The following is a 25607-nucleotide window of genomic DNA, read 5'->3' on the forward strand; positions in this document are numbered from 1 at the left end:
CAATACCCATCACCCACCCTCCCCTCCCTCCCACCCCCCCTCAACCCTCAGTTTGTTCTCAGTTTTTAAGAGTCTCTTATGCTTTGGCTCTCTCCCACTCTAACCTCTTTGTTTTTTTTTTTCCTTCCCCTCCCCCATGGGTTTCTGTTAAGTTTCTCAGGATCCACATAAGAGTGAAAACATATGGTATCTGTCTTTCTCTGTATGACTTACTTCACTTAGCATAACATTCTCCAGTTCCATCCACGTTGCTACAAAAGGCCATATTTCATTCTTTCTCATTGCCACGTAGTATTCCATTGTTCTGACAGGCCCCTTGCCCATTTAGCATATCCCCCTACCCAACACCCCGCCAGTAACCCTCAGTTTGTTCTCTGTGTTTAAGAGTCTCTTACGGTTTGTCTCCCTCTCTGGTTTTATATTATTTTTGCTTTCCTTCCCTTATGTTTATCTATTTTGAATCTTACATTCCACATGAGTGAAATCATATGAAATTTGTGTTTCTCTGACTTATTTCGCTTAGCAGAACACACACTAGTTCCATCCACGTTGTTGGAAATGGCAAGATTTCATTCTTTCTGATCACTGAGTAGTATTCCAATGTGTATATATATACCACATCTTCTTTATCCATTCATTGGTCAGTGGACATTTGGGCTCTTTCCATACCTTGGCTATTGTTGATAGTGCTGCTAAAAACATTGGGGTGCCTGTGCCCCTTTGAACCAGCAATTTTGTATCCTTTGGATAAATATTTTAGTAGTGCAATTGCTGGGTCGTAGGATAGTTCTATTTTTAATTTTTTGAGGAACCTCCACACTGTTTTCCAGAGTGGCTGCACCAGTGGCATTCACTGTTCCTCTTTCTCTGCATCCTCACCAACATCTGTTGTTGCCTGAGTTGTTAATGTTAGTCATTCTGACAGGTGTGAGGTGGTATCTCATTGTGGTTTGGATTTGTATTTCTCTGATGCTGAGTGATACTGAGCAATTTTCATGTGTCGGTTGGCCATCTGGATGTCTTCTCTGGAAAAGTGTCCATTCATGTCTTTTGCCCGTTTCTTCACTGGATTATTTGGTTTTGGGTGTTGATTTTGATAAGTTCTTTATAGATTTTGGATACTTAACCTTTATCGGATATGTCATTTGCAAATATCTTCTCCCATTCTTTCAGTTGCCTTTTAGTTGTGCTGATTGTTTCCTTTGCTGTGCACAAGCTTTTTATCTTGATGAGGTCCAATAGTTCATTTTTGCTTTTGTTTCCCTTACCTCCAGAGACATGTCAAGTTAGAAGTTGCTGTGGCTGAGGTCAAAAAGGTTGTTGCCTGTTTCCTCCTCAAGGATTTTGATGGCTTCCTGTTACATTGAGGTCTTTCATCCATTTTGAGTTTATTCTTGTGTATGGTGTAAGAAACTGGTCCAGGTTCCTTCTTCTGCATGTCGCTGTCCAGTTTTCCCAACACCACTTGGGGAAGATGTCTTTTTTCCATTAGATGTTCTTTCCTGCTTTGACAAAGATTAATTGGCTGTACATTTTTAGGTCCGTTTCTGGGTTCTCTCTTTTCTTCCCTTGATCTATGTGTCTGTTTTTGTGCCAGTTCCATACTTTCTTGATGATTATAGCTTTGTAGTACAGCTTGAAGTTGGGAATTGAGATGCCTCCATCTTTGGTTTTCTTTTTCAGGATTGCTGTGGCTCTTCAGGTCTTTTCTGGTTCCATACAAATTTTAGGATTATTTGTTCTAGCTCTGTGAAGAATGCTGGTGTTATTTTGATATGGATTGCATTGAATATTTAGATTGCTTTGGGTGGTATCAACATTTAAACGATATTTGTTCTTCCAATCCATGAGCATGGAATGTTTTTCAATTTTTTTGTGTCTTTTTCAATTTCTTTCATAAGGTTTCTACAGTTTTCAATGTATAGATTTTTCACCTCTTTGGTTAGGTTTATTCCTAGGTTTTTATGGTTCTTGGTGCAATTGGGATCAATTCCTTGATTTCTCCCACTGCTGCTTTGGTATGTAGAAATGCAACCGATTTCTGTGCATGGATTTTATATCCTATGACTTTGCTGAATTCATAGATCAGTTCTCGCAGTTTTTTTAGTGTAATCTTTTGGGTTTTCCATGTAGACTATCATGTCATCTGTGAAGAGTGAAAGTTTGACTTCCTCCTTGCCAGTTGGGATGCCTTTTATTTCTTTGTGTTGTCTGATTGCTGAGGCTAGGATTTCCAACACTTTGTTGAATAACAGTGGTGAGGGTGGATGTCCCTGTCATGTTCCTGACCTTAGAGGGAAAGCTCTCAGTTTTTCTCCATTGAGGATGATATTATCAGTGGGTCTTTTATATATGGCTTTTATGATCTTGAGGTATGATCCTTCTGTCACTACTTTCTTGAGAGTTTTTATCAAGAAAGGATGCTGTATTTTGTCAACTACTTTGTCTGCATCTATTGAGAAAATCATGTGGTTCTTAGCCCTTCTTTTATTAATGTGATGTATCACATTGATTGATTTGCAGATATTGAACCAGCCTTGCATCCCAGGAATATATCCTACTCGATTGTGGTGAATAATTCTTTGAATGTATTGTTGGATCCAGTTTGTTTATATATTGTCAAGAATTTTTGTATCCATGTTCATCAGGGGAATTGGGCTGTAGTTCTCCTTTTTAGTGGGGTCTTCATCTGGTTTTGGAATCAAGGTAATGCTGGCTTCATAGAATGAGTTTGGAAGTTTTCCTTCCATTTCTATTTTTTTTGCAACAGCTTCAACGTAATTGGTGCTAACTCTTCTTTAAATGTTTGATAGAATTCCCATGCAAAGACAGATGGCCCTGGACTCTTTTTTGGGGGGAAATTTTTTATTACCAATTGGGTTGCTTTACTGGTTATGGGTCTGTTCAACTTTTCTATTTTTTTGTGTTTCAGTTTTGGTAGTTTATATGTTTTTGGAATTTACCCATTTCTTCCAGAGTGCCCAATTTATTGGCATATAATTGCTCCTAATATTCTCTTATCGTTGTTTGTATTTCTGCATTGTTGGTTGTGATCTCTTCTCTTTCATTTGTGATTTTATTTATTTGGGTCCTTTCTTTTTTCTTTTTGATCAAACTGGGTAGGGATTTATCAATTTTGTTAATTCTTTCAAAGAACCAGCTCGTGGTTTCATTGATATGTTCTACTGTGTTTTTCTTGTTTTTTGGTTTTTATTTTTTATTTTATATCAATGATTTCTGCTCTAATCTTTATTATTTCCCTTATTCCGCCTTTTTTGGGCCTTGTTTCCTGTTCTTTTTCCAGCTCTTTTAGGTATAAAGTTAGGTTGTATATTTGAGACCTTTCTTTCTTCTTTAGGAAGGGATGGATTGCTATATACTTCCCTCTTATGACTGCCTTTGCTGCATCCCAGAGGTTAGGGGCTGTCATGTTCTCGTTTTCATTGGCTTCCATGTACTTTTTATTTTCCTCTTTAATTTCTCAGTTAACCCATTCATTCTTTAGTAGGATGTTCTTTAATCTCCATGTATTCATGGTCTTTCCAAAATTTTTCTTGTGGTTGATTTCAAGTTTCACAGCATTGTGGTCTGAAAATATGCAAGATATAATCAATCTTTTTGTGCTTGTTGAAGGCTGATTTGTGTTCCAGTATGTGATCTGTTCTGGAGAATGTTTCATGTGTACTAGAGAAGAATGTGTGTGCTACTGCTTTAGGATGTAATGTTCTGCATATATCTGTTAAGCCCACCCAGTCCATTGTGTCATTTAAAGCCATTGTTTCCTTGTGATTTTCTGCTTAGATGGTCTGTCCTTTGCTGAAAGTGGGGTGTTGAAGTCTCCTCCTATTATGGTATTATTATCAATGAGTTCTTTATGTTGGTGATTAATTGATTTATATATTTGGGTGCTTCCATATTGAGAGTATAAATAGTTATAATTGTTAGATCTTTTTGGTGGATAGACCCCTTAATTATGATAGAATGCCCTTCTTCATCTCTCGTTACAGTCTTTATTTTAAAATCTAGTTTGTCTGATATAAGTATAGCTACTCCAGCTATCTTTTGACAACCATTAGCATAATAGATCATTCTCCATCCTCTTACTTTCAATCTGCAGGTGTCTTTAGGTCTATAATGGGTCTTTTGTAAGCTGCATATAGATGAGTTTTATCTCATATGGGGTTGTGTTTTAAAACCCCACACTTCAGAGATTCTGCAGCTTGGATTCACACCGACTCTTGGGGTGAGGATCTCACTTAGCAATGGCCAGGTACCACCTTGCCCCAGAAAATGTTTGTGTGATCCTGCAGTGGTAGAGGTTCAGAGACTGTGGCAAAAGACAACACACAGCTGGCGCCAGGTTTTACCGCACTCTGGTGCCTTTTCCCAATTGCAGCAAATTTGCTTGCTCTGTGGGGTCTGCAGATACCTTTGCCTGTGAGGAGGCCATATGGCCTCTACCAAATGCATTTCAAGCAGGGGAACCACTTTTCCCCATGTGTCACATGGACCCCTCAGACCCCACTACCTGCTTCCCGCCCTACTTCCTCACCAGAGCACCTCCAGGCACTGAGCTTCCAGAACAGTCTGCACTCCACTGTTTGTACAATCCTGGTGGTAATGAAACCCTCTCTTTTCTTCCTATCAGTAGTTTTGGGGAACAGATTTCTTGTTCAGTCACTTGCGAGTGTTTTTACTCTTTGTCTCTTTTTCTCTCCCAACTCCTTTTGAGGGAGTGTATTTTCTGCACTTTCCCAGTGCACTGCTGTCTCCCCTCTGCTGTTCTTTTTCCCCCTCTCCTCTGTCCTCTCTCCACAAAAAAAGCTTCTTACTCTTCAGCTTTTCTCTCAAGTTATGCATATTGTTGTGTTAATCCTCAGATTAATTTCCTAGGTGTGCAAAAACGGTTTGGTGCTGGTCAAGCTGTGTTTCAGGGAGGAGATAAACTACGGGTCTCCCTGCTGCCCCACCATCTTAATTCCTCCCCTGATAAAGTTTTCTTAAATCAGGGTTTTACTGTATTAAGCCAAAATACATCTTGAGATCCCGAGGGTTTTATAATTACATCTCAATGTCCTAATGCTTAACAAGAAAAAAAAAGGAACAGAAAATATTAAATTCTTGCATTTTGGCCAAGTCCAAATAGTTATAGCAAATTTAACTTTGTAATTTCCTGACTTTTTTGTTGTTCAAATTGTAGGTTTTACCCAACATTAAAGGAGGCTTTCAATTTAATTTCCCTGTATTTAAATGTTTAAGGCAGTTGTGGAGGGCAGAAAGGATGGGAAGAAAGAAAGCTTCTGGAGGACATAGTTTTAACAGCTCACCACTCAGTTGTTAAAAATATTCTCCTCTAGAAGCTCAGCATCGTCAATTTAAGTCTTCATTCTTTCAGAACTTGTAGAGGATTTCATCTTACTTGTTTAAAAGGGTAAGATGATGTTTCCACCCTGTGTAAATTGGAAAAAGAGACAGAGAAAGGAAAGGAAAGGAAAACCCCTTCTGGTAAATAGCTATGCTTCCCAAGAAATACCATTGGGGGATGCCGACCAAAAATGTAAGCTCCTGTTGTTTGCCTGGGTTATCAGTGACTTTTATGTCTTTTGAAATAGAAGTAGCTTTCCAACTGTTGTTTTAATCTTAAAAAACCCAGTAATGCAAGTGCCTCTTGCTGCTGTTACTTCATGCATCAGTTACTCCAAATGAGTGTTTAGAAAGATGCAGTATTGATTTCAAGCCAAAAGAGAACCATTTGTTACATGGCTATAGAAGTGGTCTTTTTAAATAATGTCATTATTCTGCCTAAAGAGACAAAAGAACTTTTTTAAAAAAGTTTATTTGTTTATTTTGAGCGGGAGAGAGAGAGAGAGAGGATGTGCATGGAGGAGGGTCAGAGAGAGAGGGAGAGAGGGAATCCCAAGCAGGCTGTGTACTGTCAGCACAGAGCCTGACGTGGGACTCAATCCCATGAACCGTGAGATCATGACCTGAGCTGAAATCAAGAATCAGACGTTTAACCAACAGAGCCATCCAGATGCTCCCAGACCAAAAAAAAAAAAACCAAAAAACAAAAAAACTCCAAAAAACAAAACAAAAAAAAAACAACAAAAACAAAGCAGTTAATTAAAAAGTCCCTTTAGTGCTCATTAAGGTTAACGCACAGAGACTATTTTATATTTTAAATGTACTTCCTTAAGATTAATAACAAGAGGAAAGAGGGACCAAGAAGGAATATATAATAGTACTATAGTGAAATGCTGAGGTACCACAAGCATACTGATAGTAAATGATAGACAGCATCCCTGTACAGTGGATATACAGTGGATTGGGGTATTTTCCATCATCCTAAAAAGATATCTTTCCCTTTCTATCTTCATTTTGCGCTGCTGCCCTCTTTTTTCTTTCTTTTCCACATCAGACTTGGGAATTATCTACAGTTAGGCTCTACTTCCTATATTCTGACTTATTCTAGAACCCTCTGCAGTCTGTGCAGTCATGTGAAACTCATTTCATCAAGATTACCAGGTAGACTTTTCCTACTCCGTAGCTTGCCTGGTATTCCTGCAGAAAAAAATCATCTACATGTGGTTGCCCCCAGCCCCCATCACTAGAGTGCCTGTGTCTGTCTCCTGTATTTCCTTCCTTTGTGTGCAGCCTCCCAGTAGGCCTGTACACCAACCCACAGTTATGTCAGCCGAAGCATGCACAGATATTGTCTGTAGCACCTCTGCACCCAGCCTGTGGGTATGTACCTTACCAGTGCTTCCCATATACCTCATTGCACTCCTGAAGCTGGGGCCGCTCTTGACTCCTCCCTTTCCTGACATGACTGTCCTTTCTTCCCCATTATCTCTTGGAATACTGAGGCACCTTTCTTTGGGATCTCCCTATCTCCTATTGTCCCACCATGGTCCTTTGTCCACATTGTAGGCACAGTGATCTTTCCAAAGTCCATGGTTGGCCATGTCCCTCCTGTGTTTGAGTCCCCCAATTTCTTGATAAAATTCCTGCATGACCATCCTCTGCTTTCCTCTCTAGCTTCCTTTCTTTTTATGCACTCTTTGATTCAGTCCATTAACATTTATTTCCTCAAAAAAATCATGCTCCTTCTTGCCTCACCTTTTGTGTATGCTCTTCCCTCTGCCTGGAAAACAGTACTTCACTCATCTTCGTAGCCTGGTGGGGGCCTGTTTTCTGACATGTTTTGGTGTGACTATGAATGTCCTGTGGAAGTCTGTCCTGACCCATTTCTCTTCTGTGTTTCTCTTTCATCCTGCGCTGCTCGTTGCACTGCTCATAGTATTGGTCACCCCACACTGACATCAGGTATAACTCTGATCTCTCAGCTACCAGCGCCAGCTTCTGGAGAAGGAGTCCAGCAGACCCCAGGTTTCAGCTCTGCTCACTGCTGTGAAATTCTGTTTGTGGTCCAAGGAAACATTTATCTCGTGTTTTGCAACCAGCTGGGTCTCTTGTTTTATTTTTATTTTTTATTTTTGTATGTCATCTGTCACTGTTATGTGATTGGAGCAGAGAGGAGTACCAGAGCATCTTGACTGGAAGTCACAGTCTGCATGTTTAGTAAGCCTTCCAGGTCATTTTGTGTGTGTGTGTGTGTGTGTGTGTGTGTGTGTGTGTGTGTGTGTGTGTGTGTGTGTGTGTGTACACGTTAAAGTTTTGTAACATCTGTCCTTTATTTTACCTAAAAGACTGAAGCTCTTTGACATGAACTTATTCAACCTCAGATTCTCTTACTACAACCCCATTTTCCATATTCCCTGCCTTTGATGAAGTGTCTTCCCATCTTTCCAGAGCAGAATGTTCCAGCTCTGTACTTTACTCCATCACCTTTCTAAGACTCCTGACTCTTGCTGTTAATTGGCTCAGTTTCTAACTTGTGTCTCTTCTCTTTCCTGACTCTTTGTCTTATCTACAATCAAGGCCATCTACATCAAACCTCTGTCCACTTTCTCTTTAGTCTCCTGTCACTATATTCTTTCTGACTTTGTTCACTGTGAAGTTTCCTAAAAGCATAGTCTGTAGCAGCAATCTCACTACCACCCCACCAATTATTTCTTACCCCTTTGTAAAATTGCCTTCGTTCTCATGAATCCTTCGTAGCATTTATCATTCTTGGTTACCCTTTTCCTTCTTAAATATTATTCCTTGATGTCTTAGTTTCCTAATATTGCTATAACATATTACCAAAAACTTAGTGACTTAAAACACGAGTTATTTTTTTACCGTTTTGGAAATCACATGTCCAGAATGGGTCTCACCAGGCTGAAGTCAAGGTATCAGCAGGACATTCTATTCCTTCTGCAGTGTCTAGGGGAGAATTCATTTTCTTTACTTACCTGATTTCTAGAAACTTCCTTCGTTACTGCCTTGTGGCCCCCTTCCGTCTTCAAAGTTAATGGTGCAGCATCTTCAAATCTCTCTCCAGATCTGACATTTCTACCTCATCTCCCACTTATAAGAACTCTTGATTATATTGGACCCAGGACCAGATAATCCAAGACTATCTCCTCATCTCAAGATGAGTTGATTAGCAATCTTGATTCTCCCTTGTCATATGAACTAACATATTCACAGGTTCCCAGGATTAGGACTCTGACTTCATTGGTAGAGTCACTGTCCTGCCTGTCACATTTGACCTCTTTAATATATAAATTGTTAAAAAAAATGAATAAATAAAATTTAAATCACTTTTCAGTAATCCTGGTGATCTTTCTTTTCTTTATTTTCTTCACTCACTTCACACTGATGGTTTCATCTGTGTTTATCTATAGCTGCTGGTCCCTTTATAAAGATCTACCCTGGATTTTCAGCTACTTTCTAGATATTATTAGCTCAAAATGTTAGTGATGAAACCATCAACTTCCCCCAAAATATTTTTCCTTGATTTTATTAATTTTGTTAATATAAGTTCAATAATGAAATCTTACTATCCCTTTCTCTTATTCTTGCTTTAACTTTCAGGACGTTTCTTTCATTTATTATTTCCTTTCCTAGTCCCCCCTCATTAACTGCAGCCTGGATCATGTTATTATCTGTACTGTCCCTGCCCTGTTCTTACCTTAGCCCTGTGTTTATCAACATTGGCAGATATTATTACCAAAAGTAAAATTCTCTTTTTATTAAGTTTTTAATTTTAATTCCAGTATAGTTAACGTACAGGTTTATATTAGCTTCAGGTGTACTCTTTAGTGATTCACCACTTCTGTACATTGTTCTGTACTCATCGTGGTAAGTGTACTCTTTAAACCCCATCAAAAGTAAAATTCTGGGGCGCCTAGGTAGCTCCATTAGTTGGGCATCTGACTCTTGATTTCAGCTCAGGCTGTGATACCCAGGCTAGATGTATACCCAAGTGAAATTAGAGCATATGTCCACATAAAAGTAGTACCCAAGTGTTCATAGCAGCTTTATCCACAACAGCCAAAAAGATGGAAACAGCTTGAATATCCACCAACTGAGGAATGAATGAATAAAATGTGATATATCCATACAATGGAATATTATTCAGCAATTAGAAGGAATAAGGTACTAATATATGCCACAACATTGAGAAACATTGAAAACATGCTACTTGAAAGATGCCAGTCACGAAAAACCATATATTTTATGATTCCATTTATATGAAATGTCTAGAACAGGCAACCCTATAGAGACGGATGAGTTGTTATTAGTTGTGGATTTTTTAGTTATACTTAGGTTACTTACTCTCTGAAGCATAGAGGCAGGTCAGGAGAGTGCTGGGATGGAAGTACTTCTGGGGGAATGAACATGTTCTAAAATTAAGTTGTAGTGGTGGTTGTACAACCCTGTAGATGAACTAAAAACCATTGAATTTTTCACTGTAAGTGGGTGAATTGTACTACCATATAATACTATATTTCAGTAAATCTGTTTATGAATAATCAGTGGAATTCTGAGGACAAGTAATACACACCATACTTTCAAACTCTGAAAAGGGGAAAGCAAACGTTAATTTTCCATTACAGCTTATTTTGCCATTTTGATAATGACTATTGTCCTCATAAAGGCTTGAAGAAGGTAGCCATTTGTTGCACTTAAAATTTAGTCATAAATTTAAATAGCATATTCATGGTTCAATGTAAAATGGAAATACACTTTTTTCCTATACCAAAAAGAAAAGTATGCAGACTAGACCAAATACATATAGTTCCTTGGCATTGATGGAAATAAAATACAAACACTTGTTTAAAACAAAATGTTTTGTTTGTTCTAAGTTCTCTGTAACATAATTGTTACAGGGACTGCTTTATCATATGACGTCCGTATTGGGATTGACAGAATCTCTAGGGCAATGTTCTTAGAATTCAGTGATATCTGAGATCACACTTAGCACTGCTTATCAAATTATTCATTATATTCTGCTTAGAGTAAGATTTACAGTAAATGTTGTAAATGTTGGTTGACAAATATGAGGTTCTGTGGTTTGGCAGTCAAATCTATCAGATGGTTTTGCTTAGATCTAATTCTCTTTAAAAAAAAAAATCTGTATTCAACTTCTTCAAATTACCAAGCTCTTTCCAGTCCTTCCATGCCACACCCAACAACCCTCTCCTTTTGACAGTGTTGTTGCTCACCTCCATTCCTCATACTCTCCCTCTTCTCTCCTTCATTTTTCCTTCCCAGTCTCCTATGCTGACTTTGCTTCCTTTGGGTTTCTTTTTTTATATGGTGGTGGTTCTCAGAAGTTCCCTCCTTAAATTCAACTCTTTTCATTCATGTATCTTCTTTGGACATCTCATTTATTGCTACAACTTCAGATATAGTCCATAGAGTTGGTGATAAATCACAAATGTACATCTTTACCCCTTATATATAAGTTTCAATTTTGTAGCTATGTAGTTGGAATTTCTCTCCATTTCTCATAAAAATCTCAAGTTCAAAAAAGCCAAAACCTGGCTTAACTTCAAAATGTTCCTCCATGTCCCATTCTCTGTTAATAGCACTACCATTGTCTCCTTCGCTAATCAAGCTAGAAGTTTAGAATCCTGTTGCAAAAATCCTGTTGATTTCTCCTTCCTCATGTCTCATGAATATGTATTCTCTTCCTCATCATAAAGCCTCCTCCATGCTGTCATTACTGATCACTGGACTATTCATTGTCTACTTTAAACACAAGAATTACCTTTCTAAAATAATGATTTGCTTACATAACGTTTTTACTTACTTTAAACTCCTTCATAGACACCATAAATCACCTCAGAATAAAAGTCAAAGTCCTTGGGAGGACTCTTCAGGGTTCATAGTATGGCTAACTAGCTAAACTTCACTTCTGTCAACTTCCTACCCATTCTGGTATACTTTCCATGCTCCAACTGTGCTATATTTTCAGATATACTCACCCATGCTGGTTTCTATTCTTGTTGTTCTTTATTAGTCTAAAACTGACTGCATTCTACTTGCCACAGTAATTGGTTCAGGACTCCAGCCCTTTGCCAATCAGCATATTCTCCTGGCTAAAGGAATATAGATCAAAACATTAGGACAAAAGAGAAGATTTGCGGGTGCTCCTGGGAAAAAGTTTTCTCTCTCCTAAGAGAAAGCCCTGGGAAGAGACACCCTCTCTTCTAACTAGATGTCCTAGTCAAAGGTCTAGCCTAGAATTGCTACAGCCTTTTTGCTCCCATCAAGGAAGGCAGTCTAAGAATCAAGTCAAAGCACAGAGGAGTGCATAGTTGAACACATCTCAGAGAAACTGAGCAATAGACCTTGGCTTAAACCAATCCTGACGTCCATGCCTATGGACATCCAAATACATAAGCTGTTAAATATTTCCTTTATGTCCATTTAGACCAGTTTTTCTGATACCTGCCTACAAAAGCCTCCAAACTGGTAAATAAACTTTAAAAAATATTTCAAGGGAATGTGGGTGGAGGCACATCAGATATGCAGAGGATGAATGAAACCAACTCCTTTTATTAAGACTTTGCCTTTTCCTGTGAATACACTCCTCACCCTTAGACACACTTACGTATATCTCACCATGCAGTGTATACTTTATATTTGCACACATCCTTCTTACCATAAACATTAATGATAAATTTAAATATTAATTGATGAATAAATATTGGGCATGACTGCATTGAAATGCAGAGTGTTTTGGTCAGTTAAAAATAAAGCACTGAATTTTAAAAATTAGGGTAGGCAGTCTACCCAAAAATGAAATAAATTCCTGTTTTTCATATAGGATTCCTAAATACTTGAGCGGGAGCCTTTTACATACAATTACTTGGAAGCTGACTTTTTTAAGGTTTGTAGTTAATTCTAAGAATTTTGAAACATGGAGTTTTTGTACAATAAAATATTTAACACAAAACCACAAATTTAATATCACTCCATGTGTTCCTCTCTGTTCCAGATTTTTTAAGGAAAAAGAAAAATGTCAAACATCTTTCAGTTTTCTACTCTTTGTTGTTAAGGAGGGTATTTGGAAATAGAGCACAAAGAAGCTCTTTATTATGAAAGGAAATGCCTAGAAATAAGAGTTAATGCTTAAATGAAGGACTTTAGGTTTCTAATTTTTAAGTATTTAGATCAATCCTGGTCTTCATAAGTGCCTTGACTGTTGGTATGACTTTAAAGGATCAGAAGACAACTTGTGGTGTTTCACCTTTGTGCTGCTTCCTACTTTACTGTGTTCTGTTCTCTTTTATAGTCTTCCTTATCCTGGAGTGATTGATCAATGTATTTGGTGATTAAAGTGTAAATTTCTAGCCTCCTTTCTGTTCTGAATCCACGTTCAGTTTTATTAAGTAGCACTGCGCTTAGATAGCAGTATAAGATGCAATAGGTCCTAATTTTGCACACTTGGTTTCATTTTGTTGGATTAAATCTGATGGTAACAGCACCACATTATGTATTTGCTTCTCATGAAGTCAATTCATGTTAGAATTCTGCTCTCTCTTAGGGAATTGGTCAATTTTGATTTGTACCACTGTGCCTTCAGTGGCTAACTGCTAAACCTCAAATGAAGATATTATTTCAGGGAATGTCTGAATCTGATAAATTTTTTTATGAGAACATTCCAAGAAGACACACAGGCTTATAGTTATTTCATGACGCAGCTTGTAGGCAAGAGTAACTTGTCAGACTAAATGGGGAAAAAAAGAATGATTAGATTAATAGAGGAATTCAAAAAAGAGATTGCCAACCATTTCTGAAAATTGTGGGGTTTAAAATTTCTTTCCTTGTATTTACAAGAATATAATTTTTTCCTGTTTTGATACATTAAAAAATATATATGCAAATTAAAAAAACAAAAGAATCTAAAAGCTCAGGTTTGCTGGTCAGTAATCATCCACGTTTATGACTTTTCCCTGTATTCATTGGTCTTTGTGCTTTAAAGAAGATGGCCAACTCCTGGGTTTCCCTTACAATTGCTCATTTCCTTGTAAATGTATTAGCAATTAGCTCCCAGTGTACCTAATTGTAGTTTTGTTTGACTTTCGACCTTTCTCTGCTTACTGAACTAGAAGAAAAATAGATTAATGCTTACGTAAATGGCCAGGTTTTCTGCTTTAGTGAAAGCTTAAAAGAAAGCAGACCTTTGATTAACGTGTAAGGGGATAGACTAGTCCCAGCATTGAGTAAGCTGAATGGGTAAGTGCAGGGAGGTACAATAGGAAAACTGGACACCTCCCAAAGCCTCCCAAGTTTGCCCTCTGCCATGTTTCTGTATTATTTTAGATTTAAAGTTAATTCCCAGAATGTCAAATATACCCATATTCAAATGGAAGTACGAAAACATATCCTGAAGCCAAATAGAAAAAAAAAATTTGTGCTGCCTTTGTTGGCTCAAATAATTAGTGTGAAAATTAGCTATAAATTTTTAAATGTATTTAGTTATTCCACATTTTAAAATGTAATCCCGTATGTGTTTTTTAAAAACCGTAGTAGGATAATTCCTAATTGATGTAGAATGGAAACTAAAACATTGACATTTTTACTTATTTTCAATTTAAGTTGCATTTGGGGGGGAGAAAAGGATATAGAGTTTTGCTTTAGTTGGCGTTGTTTTACTGCCATGGGAGTTTGCTTTCATCTCAGTTCCCATAGATGTGTGTGAGAAATTCTTCAGGGTCTGAAACAAGAATATATTCAGGGTTATATGATCTGACCTAATCAACCATGAGTACTCTGATACTCTTTAAAAAAAAAATCCCTTGTAAAAGCTGTTTAATGGAGGCCTTTCTCAATCATCTTCTCCTCCTTCCCTTGATTAGACATCGATGAGTGCAGCGTCATTCCTGGGATATGTGTGACTGGCGAATGTTCCAACACCGTGGGAAGCTATTTTTGCGTTTGTCCACGTGGATATGTAACCTCAACAGATGGCTCTCGGTGCATCGGTAAGCCTTGGATTTTTGAAGGCACAATACAGTGCTCCTTTATAATAACAGAATAGCCCAAACACGTATGAAGATGGCAACGATTATAAAACCATTGGGTAAATGGCTGAAAAGGTTGTTTAAAATAAATGGTACCACTATTGAGGGATTGATAGACCAGGTGCTCTTTGCAAAGACTTCAGTTTCACAAGCCATCTGGGTTTGTTTTATGTTGTCAGAGTCATTTTGGAAATGAAGAAAGACTTCCTCAAGACATTGCTCTTGGCCAGTGCTAGAGACAAAAAGGCCTGAAGAAAGATTTTTTTTTTTTTAATTTGCCTTGGGAACCGGGATGTAGTAATTAAAGTTTCTTTTGTTGCTGTGCATTCATTATGAATGCATGTCAGTGTCTTATTTACTTAGAGCTTGTTTATTCTAGTGAAAATAACTATTGCAGAAAAGAAATTGACACCTTTAATTTTGTGTTTTAAACATATTCAGAGTAGAGCCAAATACATTTGTATGTTTTCCTTTGTTTAGACAAATGAAACACTGCTTCTCAGTTATGATGTAGGTCATCCTTTATTGAGCAAAGCTTAAACTTAGGGCAACCATCCAACAGTGAACATGAGGGATGGGGATCCCTCCTTCAAAATACTGTGTTGTCATCCTAAATAATAGAAGAACAACAATGGCTGTCATAGAAGAAACAGAGGTAGTGGTAGTGAAAATAATAGAATTTATGGGGCACCTGGGTGGCTTGGTCAGTTGGGCATCTGACTTTGGCTCATGTCATGAACTCATGGTTCATGGGTTCGACCCCGCGTCGGGCTTTGTGCTGACACCCCGGAGCCTGGAGCCTGCTTTGGATTCTGTCTTCCTCTCTCTGTTCCTCTGCTGCTCACACTCTGTCTCTCTCTCTCTCTCTCTCTCAAAAATAAATAAAAATTTAAAAAATTAAAATAAATAATAGTTACCATTTATGAGACACATGCCACATGTAAGGCATTGGACAGCTATCTTATCTCATTATCTCATAGCTGTGGGGCCTTGAGTGATATACTGACCTCTCTGTATTTCAGTTTCTTCTAGTAAATGTGCAATAAAATATTTCTTTATTGTTTTTTTCCTTTTTTTTTTAACTTCAAGTTAGTTAACATATACTGTAATATTGGTTTCAGGAGTAGAATTTAGTGATTCATCACTTACGTATATCACCCAGTGCTCAACCCAACACATGCCCTCCTTAATGCCCATCACCCATTTAGCTCATCCCTCCCTCCATACCCCTCCATCAACCCTCAGTTCTCTATATTTAAGAATCTCTTATGGTTTGCCTCCTTCTCTGTTTTTATTTTATTTTATTTTTCCTTCCCTTCCCTTCCCCTGTGTTCATAAAATATATTTATTGTTATTACGAGAAGGAGAAGAAGGATATATATGCCTGCACTGGACCCATATGTTATGTAATCCTTGTAATAGCTCTGTGTGATATGTGTAATTATTCAGATTTGCAGACAATGACATTTGAGGTTCAGAGAATTTAAGTGACTTACACAATAGTACAGAGCCAATAGATGGAACCAGTGTTCTTATCCAGATTGCTCCAGTAACACCTGCATCTGTGTTACTGCCCCACTACGCTGCCTCCTTACCTACTTTAAGGCAGTGGATAACCTGTGTCTAAATATCAAGGTCTTAGCCTGAGTGGTTTCTTTAGTACCATATGAACAATCTGCTTTAAGAGGTAGGATGTCTGCTTCTAGCCTTCCTCTCCCCTCTTAGAGTGACAAGATTTGAATGATAGTTGTTTGTTCTTTATGAATGCATCAAAGTTCCTATCTTATGCTAGGTCAAACATTTTATGTGGAATAGTAGGTCTATCACATGGAGAAAATTTAATCAGTTCTAGGGTCAGTATGCCCATTGATTCACTGCATGTAAGTCTAATTCATGTAACATAATTTCAAAGTCAGCTGTCAGTGAGAGTTGAAAACTAGTAAGAACTACCCCCACTGGCTTGATTTTCTAAAACTATGTAGGAAGATACTGTGTGTACACACACATCCACACATCCGCCACCTTGAAACAGACGTAGACCCAACGCTGTAGGAGAAATAGCCATTTGGAAGCCATCATTGAACATCACTTGCTGGATGCCATTGACCCTGGTTTCAGGAAACTTACGTTCTAGAATATGGCAAGGTGAAAAAGGGAGGCTGGAGACGTAAACGACTCTATTATTGTGAAGTTCTGGAAATCCAAGTAAGGTATTTTATTTGTATTTTATTTGGTAGGCACTGTAGAGTAATTGAAGGCCTTTGAGAATGGATTGGAATGGAAGTTTCTAAGGGGTGATAAGGGAAATAAATTAGTTAGAAAGAAGAATTTGACACAACAAATGTTAGTTTTTTATATTATATTTCCAAATTGTATCCTCATATTTGATTTTTTAAAATTTCTAAATATTTTAGTCAAACAATTTGTGTTCATTTTTTTTTTTTTTTTTGCATTGAAAAAGAGGCGTAGTCTTTGTTATATTCAGATAATCAAGATCAAGATTCCCAGTGATTTATGGAGGTTGTTTCTCTTCGGTGTCAGATATTTGATTTACTTTGAAATTACGATAAACTCTCTTCATCTCTTGCCTGTCTCTGTAAAGTTTTAAGTCTTTACCTGAACATTCAAAGCCCTTCAGAACCTGGTCCCAGCTTTTATTCAAGATCCATTGCTAATAGCTTGCTGCCTCAACACTCACATTTCTTTCACTGCTGTACATGACCAAACTGCCATACCTTTGTCCATGATAGCTTCTCTTCTGAAGCATCTTGATGTCCCCTCACTGTGCTCATTAAAACCTGGCTCGTCCTCTGAGTCCCCAGTTAGATGTCACATTTTCTTCTTGGGCACAATTAATCAGCCCGTCCCATAATATTTTTCATTTCCTTCATTTCTGGCTTTCTCACATTGCACAGATATTTACACTTTATATGTCAGTCAGGCTATAAGCTCCATTGGTTCTGCGTTATGCTGCTCCCTGGGAGCCTCACATGGTGACTTGTGTAGTCCTGTGAGCTCAATAAATCTTTCACGAATGGATAGAAAACCAGCAAATGGATGAAGTAGATGATGTTGGATGTAAGAATTTTGTGTTGGTTAATAACTGCTTTACATCATTTGGCATCCTGCTGGATGTGGTGTGTTGGGGTCCAGGATGCCCCTAAGACAAGAGCCTGCTTAAGCTTCTAAGAGCTGAGGCACTTTGAGTCCTGTGCTAAGCGTGAGAGTCTCCATTCATTTCAGTGTTGACATCCTGACCCAGGAACAAAGGAGATCCCCTAAGGAGGGGAGAATGACACTCCAAAATTATAAAGCCATAGTTAAATTAAGTAACCACCTTAAAACATTTTTGAATAACTGTGTTACGTTTGGAGTAAGGATGTGTTTTCCATATATGAAAAAAAAAAAAAAACAAATCTGATGTTTTAATGTGTAAGAGATCTTTGATTTTAATTTTTAAAAATTTGACTGTATTTTCTTAGACTGAATTTGTTTATGATTGAATTATGTATGTCCTGGATATTTCTATGCTATTTATTTTATAACCACATGCATACTGACAATAATGAGTTGGCTGGACTAAGAACTTTTTTTTTGAGTATGAAAATGCATGTTATCTCCATGAAGGCTTAATGCTGCCATAATTTCTTATTCTAGTTAACAAAAATATCCTGAGTCTATACCACATTATAAAGCATCAATAATCACTTCTTGGCCTTTTGGCTAAGATCATGGGTAAAGCATCAATAAACTGCCTTTTTTTCTTTTATGGGTAGGAAAACAGTTTCATATGACAGAAGAATTTAGCTGGGCATTTTAATTTTAAACTAGGATAGTTTTCCCATTTTACTTTATACTAAATATGAAAGTCAAGTGCCTAATTTAATTTTATCTAGTATGTTTTATCAAATTTTCTTTTTAATATCCAGGACAGAGCTTTCTTTTCAACGCAGAGTACTAACATACGTCAGTTCTAAAAAGAGTAGAAATATGCCTAATAATCTTTTTCTTAGAAGCATTTTTAATAGCCCAATTTAATGACCTTTGTGTCGTTTTAGAATACTCTGGCATTATTGATACCTAATTTCCACATTGTTATATAGGCAAAGAGAGTGATTGTCAGGCAGCAATGAGTAATTAATGAATTGATAAGAGCAGTGAGCAAATTCTGTATGCAAGATGACGTGCCTGTTGCTGTTATGAACAGAGCCAGCAGGGACCTTGAGCAGAGATACAAAAGCACCAGTCAGCAGCAAAGCCAATGAAATTCAGAAAATGAGAGCATTCAGAAATCTTATAGCTACAACATCCTAGGACATTTTCTTGAGCCTTACAAAAGTTTCAGTGCACTATATTGCCTTGGAATATTCTTAAGGAAACAAAACCTGAAAACATAATGTGAAAAAAAAAATCAGAAGAACATTTGAGGCCATAGGTGATTAATTGCTAAATCGTTTTGTAGGCACTGGATGCTATAAGTCAAAAATTCTTGAGGAAATGGGCACTGGCGTAGACTCTGGCACACAGGTAGGCGCTTCATAAAGGGAACAGGAGTTTGCCAAGCAAAGAAGAAAGGCATGAGCAAGACACAGAAACTTTGTGTGAGGGGCTCTGGAGAGGGTGCGAAGAGTTCATCTGAGAAAGAGAGCTGAGGGGAGGAAATAGTTGGAAACAAAACAAGGCAGATGGTTGAGATAAAGATTCTGTTGCTGAGGTTCTTAACTTCTGTGCTGAGGAGTATCAGATTGATCCAGAGAGCAGTGAGAGTGACTTAAGAATTTGAGCAGGACAGAGTGGGAGAGAGCCAAAGCATAAGAGACTGTTAAAAACTGAGAACAAACTGAGGGTTGATGGGGGGTGGGAGGGAGGGCAGGGTGGGTGATGGGTATTGAGGAGGGCACCTTTTGGGATGAGCACTGGGTGTTGTATGGAAACCAATTTGACAGTAAATTTCATATATTAAAAAATAAAAAAAATAATAAAAAAAATTAAAAAAAAAAAAAAAAGAATTTGAGCAGGACAGAGACCAGAGACAAAAATCAGTGGGGGAAAAACATTTTAAAAGAAATGAGGAAGATAGAGAGTGATGACCAGGAGATGCTGCTCTTTCTAGGTGGCCATGGGTGTTGATCACATGTGCACGTGCCTATTTGCAAAACGCTTGAGAGATAACCCGAGACGCCTAAAAATGTTTAACTGGAGGGAGAAGGGGAGACAGAGAAGCAACAATATACTGAGTAGTGTTTTACCTTTAACTTTAGAATCATGTAGAAGACAAGTGGTGGAACAGGGATACTGGTTTTAATTAGGAAGGAATGTCCTAGCAAGAAAGGGTTATATAGTTAAGGAAGAAACACTTCATTATTTTAAGGAAAAAAATAAACCTAGGAGCCACAGTGCTTCTATTTCTTTCATTGTTCCTTGTTCTAGTTAGCCTTGTGTAATGGAAACATGAAAGCATACACGGAAGTATTTTAGGAATAGCAAGAATCTGCAGAATTAATCAAGGGGAACCCAAGTTGGCCCCAGATCATCAAAGAGGCAGGTGCAGTCCTCCAGTATCAGGGGCTGCAGCCTGAGACAATGGCTTCTATTTATTGACCACCTACGATCACTAATATTCTGACCTGAGCTAACCTTATCAGTGTTTTCCGGCTGAATCCTTCATTTTTAAAGAGCAAAACTCATTCAACAGGAGATATATTTATTTCGAGGTACAATCCCCAGCTTTTACAAAGCTTTCATCACATTGTGTAATTAACCATTAGTTCTCTTAAATCAAGCTTAGAGTAAATGTCAAGCCATGAGAAAACACTGATAAGAGTACCATTATTTTGCTTCAAGAAGTTAGATCCATATTTTAATCAGAGACGATGAATTGCTTCCTCTTCCACAGTGTGGCTTTAAATGAGACTTCATGTAAACCTTGTTCAGGAATGTGGTGAGGGTGATAGGAGATTATTAGAAAAATAGACTTGTTTTCATTATTTCTGGCATATCACTCCTGCAGTTAAACATATATCAAGCGTTAGAAGGATTTGTCCTTGTTGTGTAATAAATCTGCCTCATCTGCCTCCATCCCTAATAATTCCCTATTTCAAGGGATGGTGTGCCTAGACAACTCTTAGTCCTACTGGGTGTCCCTTTTCTATTCTAGATATTCTTGCATGTGACATGTTTTCAACCCAGTGCTTTCCCAAAACCATACAATTTTTGTTATGCAAAGGAATGAGTCTCTGGTTTGGTTTGTAATGTATTTTTAGGGAGACATTAACTATGGGACATCAAACTCATCTGTATTTTATCACAATATGAATTTGACTCTAAGGGTTGGAAGTAGATTGCCTGCTTCTCTGATGTTATTAGAAGAAACTAATCGTAGAATTTATGAAAAAATGTATGATTTATTTTCCAATCCTCTCTTTCTGTCCTTCCACCCTCTCACAAATGACATGGTTTCGTCCAATACATATCTTAGGGCTGAGTAGAGATTTCCAAATCATGTAAAGCAGTGGTTATTTATATTAATTGAATTTGAAGACCCCTCTTGGACACACACAAAATTGCTTTTTAGATCCACTTAGGGTGATAATTCATTATCTTTGAGAAACTGCATTATGGAAAAGCAACTGGGTATTTAGTAATCATTTTAAATGAATTTGTGTTTTATTAGTCACAGTGAAGTCTCCATATATGAGAATCACAGTAGTGCCTACATATGGTGAGGCATTTTATACTGATTTTTCAGTGTTCATTGTAAATACAGATTTGTGGACCTCTCACAATATCATTGCAGATTGCGAAAGTCTGGAACTGGTATAGATTCCTGATGAGCACCTACTCATTTTTATACATATTACCTTACTTCCAGTGTGATATTGTATTTGACCCATGAGTTGTTTATAGTGTATGGGGTTTCCATGGTTTGCAAATTTTCCACATGGGCTTGAAAAAGATGTGTTTTCTCCAGTTGTTGAATAAATCTGTCCACTAGATTAAACTTGTGACTTGTACCATTCACATTTTTTCTTAATCTACTGAATTTTGTGTGCTATATCTGCCCATTACTGAAAGAGGTGTGTAAATATTCCACTGTGATAGTAGAGTTCTCAGTTTCTCCATGTGGTTCTTTAAGTTTTTGTGTATATATTTTGATGTTATGTTACAAAGTGAAAAATATCTAAAATATTATGTTTTCCTGGTGAATTGAACCTTTTTTTCAATATGTATTGGCTTCCTAAAATTGTTTTCTTCTTGATCTATTCCTTAATACTTTATTTTTGTGTATTTTATTTCATTGTGCATCACATTTTGTGAGTGGGGTTTAGAGGGTTTAAATATGTGCCTGGTGTATATTTTTCCTGTCAATCTTTCGTTTTCCTTAGATTGTAAATATATCTCCTCTAAACAGCCTAAATATTAAAAAAAAAATATTTTTTCACAATCTGAAAATCTTTGCCTTTAAATTGAGATTTAAATCCATTTGTATTTATTATAGTAACCAATCTGTTTGTACTTCTCTTACCTTCTTTGTGCTTCTTATTTATCTTTCTTTTCTGTTACTTTTTTTCTCTTTCCGGGTCTCTTTTTTATTTATTGGTTTCTCTCCTCCCTCACACCCCATTCTTTTAAATTTATTGGTTAGAAATTATATACTTCCATTTCTGTTGTTTTAGCAGTTATCCTAGCATTTTAAGGTGCATATGTAACATAAAGTCTAAAATTCATCTGTATTTTACTCATACAAAACAATGAAAGAATATTAGGATGGTTACTGCACTTAGATCTCCCCCTCTCAACTTTTAAAAATTCTAGTCAGTTGCCACTCTGTTTGAAACAAATTATTATTTCTGTGTAATATTACAGAGTTTTTTTTATATATACCTGCATATCTAATTATTTTTTCTCATTATTCCTTCATATATTTCAAACCTTCTATTTGGAATCATCTTCCTTTTGCTTGAAGCACCTCTTCTAGAATTGCCTTTAGCAAGAATATTTTGGTAGAAGATTCTTTCTTTTTTTTTTTTTAATGTTTATTTATCCTCGAGAGAGAGAGACAGAGACAGAGTGTGAGTGGGGGAGGGTCAGAGAGAGAGGGAGACACAGAATCTGAAGCAGGCTCCAGGCTCTGAGCTGTCAGCACAGAGCCTGATGTGGGGCTCGAATTCACAGACTGTGAGGTCATGGCCTGAGCGGAAGTTAGAAGCTTAACTGACTGAGCCACCCAGGCGCCTCAGAAAATTCTTTCTTTTTATGAGTTCCTGAAAATCACATTAATTTTCTCTCTGGAAAGATGGTTTCTTGGGATACAGAGTTTTAGGTTGACAGCTGTTTTATCATAGTATACAGAAGATGCAATATTCCATTGTATTTTAGCATCCACTGGTGCTATTAAGAAGCCATTGATTGGTTCAAATATTCCTTGGAAAGTAATCAGTCTCTCTTTTTAGCCATTTTTAACCTCCTTATTTTTTCTTTGTGGATCTGCAGTTTCATAGTGATGTGGCAAGCTGTGTATTTCTTTTTATTTTTCCCACTTATTGGACATCATAGATCTGAGACTGTCTTGGAACTTTGTTAGAACGATTCTAAGATAGTATCTGTTAAATATTGCCTTTTCCCCAGTACTTTCTAGTCTCTTACTAGATGCACTTTACCTTCTGATACTCACCTTCATATTTTTTAACTGTTTTTTCATACATTCTCCATGGCTTTGTCTCTCTGAAGTACACTGAAGATAAATTATTCAGATACGTCTTCGAGCTCACTAATTCTCTTTTCAGCTACGTGCAGTATACTGTTCAATACATCCACTAGGCATTTTATTTCAGTTGTGATAGTTTTCATTTATAGAGGTTTCACTGAAAGTTTTTACGACTGTTCTATCATGGTTTATGGACCCTTTTTATCTGTTCAGACTTTAATTGCCTTAAGCATATGAAATATAATTTATTTATAATTAATATTTAATGAATTATCGTTAAAAGCAGTTACAAATTGTCCACCTGTCCTGACCATTCTCATAGCTGATATCTGATGTTTATTCAGCTGCTTTTGTTTATGTAGCCTTGTTTCTTTTTTGTGTTATTTACTCATTTATTTAGCTATTTATTTTTTTGTTAGCCACTCCTGTCTCTTGGGACTTTGCCTATGAGAATTCTTTGAGACCTGCTTAATATTAAGTCCTAATTTGCTGTATTTTACCTTTGTCAGTTGCACGGTATCCCTGCCTGAGGACCTCTATGTAGTATATTCTTACTTTGAAGTTTTTCAGACCGCAGCCTAGTATGAATTGAGACACCAAAGTGTCTCTGTAAGGAAGAGCTTGGAGTTAAGATTCTTAGGAGAGGTTTTTTGTTTTTAGTTTAATTTTGTTTTGTTTTGTTTTTTAACCTCCACTCAACACTGAGGTAGAGACAGATAAGTCTCTTAGCTTCCCTCCTGTACATTATCACCTTGTCCTAAGGATATGGGTCTTTGGGGCCCTTCGTTTATGAGGGAGTTTTCTATTACTTTTTGTGTTGGAAGGGAGAATCTGGGCTTTTTATCTTTTATTTCCTGGACCCTGTGAAACTATCAGGGCTGAAATTGAAAGTCTCCAGAGTTTTGCAGAAGCTGTAAAGCTGAAACTTAGCTGTGCACTTACCTCTCAAGATCCTGTTTTCACTTCATTGTGAGACTCTGTTTTTCCCTTTCTTTCGTGCCAGCTGGGTAATGTAATGTATTTTTAAAATCCTTTTTCATATTTTAGGCAGGATCTTTAAATTGGGAGGGACATTCAGGGTAGCTAATCCACCATTCTGTTGGGAACACAACAAATACTGTTTTATTTAAATCTGCCACAAACCCTGTTCTGAGAAGGAGAAGACTTAAATATAGTTGCAAAATCAAGCAGTAAGATTTTGATGGAAGAACTAAGTCTTCTGATTCAAGGCCATGGTTTTGCTTTTTTGTTGTTTTGTTTTGTTTTCTGAGTTTTGTCTTTCATTTTTTCTCAAACTTCATGGTGCAAGCTCCTCCTTGCAGAATCCTTGAAGACAGACATACATTCAGCCTACTTTGTAGTACCGAGTGTGTTTCGTAACTGAGATTATTGCTATGAGTTTAGGACTTTCTAATCTGCCTTATCCTATTCTTGAGGAATGTAGCAATCAAGTAAATCTAGGAATATGATATCTGGGGTTCCTGGAATAAATATTCCAAAAATTAATTTCCTGGATCATTTTTGGGAATAGACACCTACCTGTGAACTTATTCCCAGTGGCAGTCTGTCCAAGCCCAGCTTGGAGAGTTCATGAAATGTCTGCCATGCAGTTTGCATGCATGCTTCAAGTGGAGTACTTTGCTTTTGGGCTTAGTGACTTCCTTTTGGGGAATGAAAGGAGGTGTTCCAATTCTTAAAGGCAGTACCTTAAAGCCATTTTAACAGTAGCTTATTTATTTTTTGACAGTAGCTTAGAAGCATCCTGAGGTATACTACAGACCATTTGAGAAAATAGTATATTTGTTTCAAAGTCTCTATCTCGTACAAAACAATTTAAGCTTTACCTATTAATTGAACTTTTTGGCAACTGCTACATTCATCTGCATCAGTGGAATGCAGCTCCTGATTGCCGTGGTACGCATTTATTCTTGCCATCATAGACAAAATTTCTTTGAAGCTTCTTGATAAAAGTTGAATCATATATAATAAACCAGACCCACAATTTTGTCTCTGTTGGGTACCATAAAAACAGTTTTAGTTTAAGCTCACTGGGTTTATAGATGATATTAATATTTTATCCCTGTGCAATTTTGCATTTTATGTTCTCTTCTGATGACGTCTTCCAGACTTCATCTTCTATTTTGATCCATTTGCTACTCTGCTGCCAGAGGGACCTTTTATTGTAATCAAACTTGATCATGTCAGTGCTCTACTCCCAACACTGCAGGATAATGCAAAACTCCTCACCATCACAGTCCTGCCAGGCCCCATGGTTACAGCCTGGTCCTCACCTGACTTGACTTGTCACCACCATTTGACATCATTTATTGCCCTAATTCTCAAAAATGTCTTGTCCCGCCTCATGGCTTACAACACGTGTGTACACACCTCGTTCATAGGTATGTACCTTGAGCCTGACTGTCCCTCAGGGTTCCAGGCTCCTGTATTCAACATCCCAGATGTAACATGTTTTA

The 25607-nt window shown here is 37.3% G+C and overlaps 1 protein-coding gene across 2 annotated transcripts in view; it reads left to right on the forward strand.

The window, feature by feature from the left end:
* Positions 1-25607, forward strand: part of FBN2 (fibrillin 2) — a 255985-nt gene that overhangs the window by 109344 nt on the left and 121034 nt on the right. For both annotated transcript variants that reach the window (XM_060636228.3, XM_078451361.2), the window contains one exon: positions 14262-14387. In XM_060636228.3, the coding sequence (XP_060492211.2) occupies positions 14262-14387 (126 nt within the window). The remainder of the gene's footprint in view (positions 1-14261; positions 14388-25607) is intronic.

The sequence above is a fragment of the Panthera onca genome, chromosome A1 (genome assembly GCF_046562875.1).
Source record: "Panthera onca isolate mPanOnc1 chromosome A1, mPanOnc1 haplotype 2, whole genome shotgun sequence".
NCBI classification, from domain to species: domain Eukaryota; kingdom Metazoa; phylum Chordata; class Mammalia; order Carnivora; family Felidae; genus Panthera; species Panthera onca.